Here is a 2,479-nt window from a genome sequence, read left to right on the forward strand (position 1 = left end):
TTTTTTTTTTTTTTTCACTTTAGTACTTGGCCCTTTGCCTGCAACTTTTCCGTCGACAGTAAACTTCCATGTCTCCTTTGAAGTCCAGCTCAAAGACTCCTTACTCTCTGAGGCTTCCCAGGTCCCAGGGCAGAATGAATTGCTCAGTTTTACGTATTTATTTATTATGCTCTCAAAGCAGCTGACAGTGACCTGTTTGTCATCCACATCACCTGGTTATAGTTGATATATTTGTTCCCCCACATCAGATTACATGATTCTTCATTTTTATACCCCAGAGTGCCTGGCACAGTGGCTGGTCAACAAAGGTTTATTGAATTGAATAAAATTGATCTATTTTTCTACAGATTGAGAAGCTGCTGATGGAGAAATGCTCAGAGCTCTCAGCAGTCACGGAGAGGTGAGTTGGGACCTTGGTTTACTTTCCCATTCATGAGCAGGAGCTGGAAGCTTCTCCCTAATTCAGATTTATAGCAACTCTATAGAACAGAGTCAAATTGCCCCATAGGATTCCAGTTTTTATGGAAGCAGACTGCCACGTTTTTCTCCTTCATAATGGCTGGTGAGTTCGAACCTCCAACCTTCTGGTTAGCAGCCCAGCACTTAATCACTGAAAGGCTATGGGAATGGGGAGTTTCTTTTTGCTGACTTTCATCAGCAACTTTAAATGATTCCCTTGGGGTTTTCAGGCCCATTTGTAGGCTCTAGGGCTAAACCAAAAAACAGGGGAGAGTCCAGGGCATAGGAAAATAGGATTTTTGTGGGATTGATAACAAGGAAAATGTTTCCTATAGCTTTGGGAAGCCTGTCAGGATCTCAAAGCCAAGGCAGGGTGAAAGCAGAGATTCAGTCCTCGCAGACACACGCGTTTACTAACGTGTTGTTGTTGTTAAGTGCTGTTGAGTCAATTCCAATCCATAGTGACCCTGTATAGGGTTTCCTAGGAGCAGCTGGTGAGCTTGAACCTCTGACCTTGTGGTTCAAATGGCTTTGCAGTCTGGCATATTAACCCACAGTGGGCTGCTAACATCAGGATCAGCAGTTTGAAACTGCCAGCTGTTCCTCAGGAGAAAGATGAGACTTTCTGTTCCAGTAAAGGTTTACAGCCTCGGAAACCCTGTACAGGGTCGCTATGAGTCGGAACCGACTCCACGGCACATAACCACCACCACTACTTACTCATACACAGGTCTATTAACACACTCAAACAATCACAGAAATACACTCTCATCTTTTTCTGCATAGATCAGACACATAAGCATACACATTCAGACACACACATGCTCAACAATACATGCTACACACCCAGGTCTGTATTGGCATGCCCTCACCCTTCTTAGTCACCATGCCCTGAAGGCAAGACATGGAAGTCAGGATCTCTGAGGCCCCGTGGGGGTGTGTGGCCTCTTGCTTTGGAGCACTCTCAGGCCACAGTACCCTGTCTGGAAGAAAATGTTCAAGGCTGCTTTAGGCGCATTGTGGACCACCATTTTTAAGGGGTCCCAGGCATGGCTAAATGCCTCTAGGATGAACACTAGCAATATCTGGTAGCCCAGCACCCCTGCCCTGTAGCTTCCATCCATCCTCCGACCGCTGACATCACTGGGACATCGACCCCGGCTGCAAGGATGACAGATGCCCTGAGGGAAACAGAAAGTCAGAACTATGGATTGAGCCACTTAGCTGATGGCCTTTCTCCCCAGTGACATGACCTACAGCCCTTGTCTCAGGTCAGCACATCCCTGCCAAAGGCCAAGCCATCTGTGGAATACTCTCCCCAGAGGCCATTTTCACAGCACCCCAGAGTTGGCCTCCTGCCCCCTCTTGTTACACAGCCCATGGTTTCTGCTCCTCAGGTGCCTCCAGGTGGAGAACGAACGTGTCCTGAAATCCATGAAGTCCTGCGTTAGTGAGACCTTGAGCACATTGGGCCAGCATTTTGGTCAGCTGCTGGAGCTAGCCCTGACTCGGGAGGTGCAGGTCAGTACAGGCTGAGTGTGGAGAGGGGTTATGCATGGCCAGTTGGGGGTGGTGGGCAGAACAGGTGGGATAGTCAGTTGCTGTGGGAAGCTGCTGAAATGAGTGCTCTTGAAAGATGTCCTCCTCAGGCCACCAATGCCAATTCAAGTAACTGGTAAACAAGACTGAACAGGTTGTAGGCTTTCAGAGCATTGAACTCAACTCTATATTGTCCAATGTGAGAACTAGGAGCCAATGAGGGGAGAAACTTATTTACAGTTATATAGCAAGGCAGTGCAAGAACCCCCAATTTCTCTCTCAGGGTTGTTTTAACTACCCTACCATTTTTCTTTTGAGTAACCATTCCCACCCACCAGTGAGTGCTTGGTTTCCTGAAAGATTTAAGACACCTGTAAGAGAATAAGTTAATTCTGGAAATCCTGGCAAGGACGAAGAATCTAGAAAGGTTGTATCATCTAGATATTGCTTCTAGGCAGGTTCTTTTTTTTTTTTTTTTTTT

General features: G+C 46.7%; 1 protein-coding gene across 1 annotated transcript in view; it reads left to right on the plus strand.

The window, feature by feature from the left end:
• Positions 1–2,479, plus strand: part of INSC (inscuteable homolog (Drosophila)) — a 206,064-nt gene that overhangs the window by 83,748 nt on the left and 119,837 nt on the right. The window contains exons 4-5 of the mRNA XM_006865783.1: positions 348–400; positions 1,857–1,980. Of these exons, the coding sequence (XP_006865845.1) occupies positions 348–400; positions 1,857–1,980 (177 nt within the window). The remainder of the gene's footprint in view (positions 1–347; positions 401–1,856; positions 1,981–2,479) is intronic.

This window comes from Chrysochloris asiatica, unplaced genomic scaffold, assembly GCF_000296735.1.
Source record: "Chrysochloris asiatica unplaced genomic scaffold, ChrAsi1.0 scaffold00083, whole genome shotgun sequence".
Taxonomy (NCBI): Eukaryota; Metazoa; Chordata; class Mammalia; order Afrosoricida; family Chrysochloridae; genus Chrysochloris; species Chrysochloris asiatica.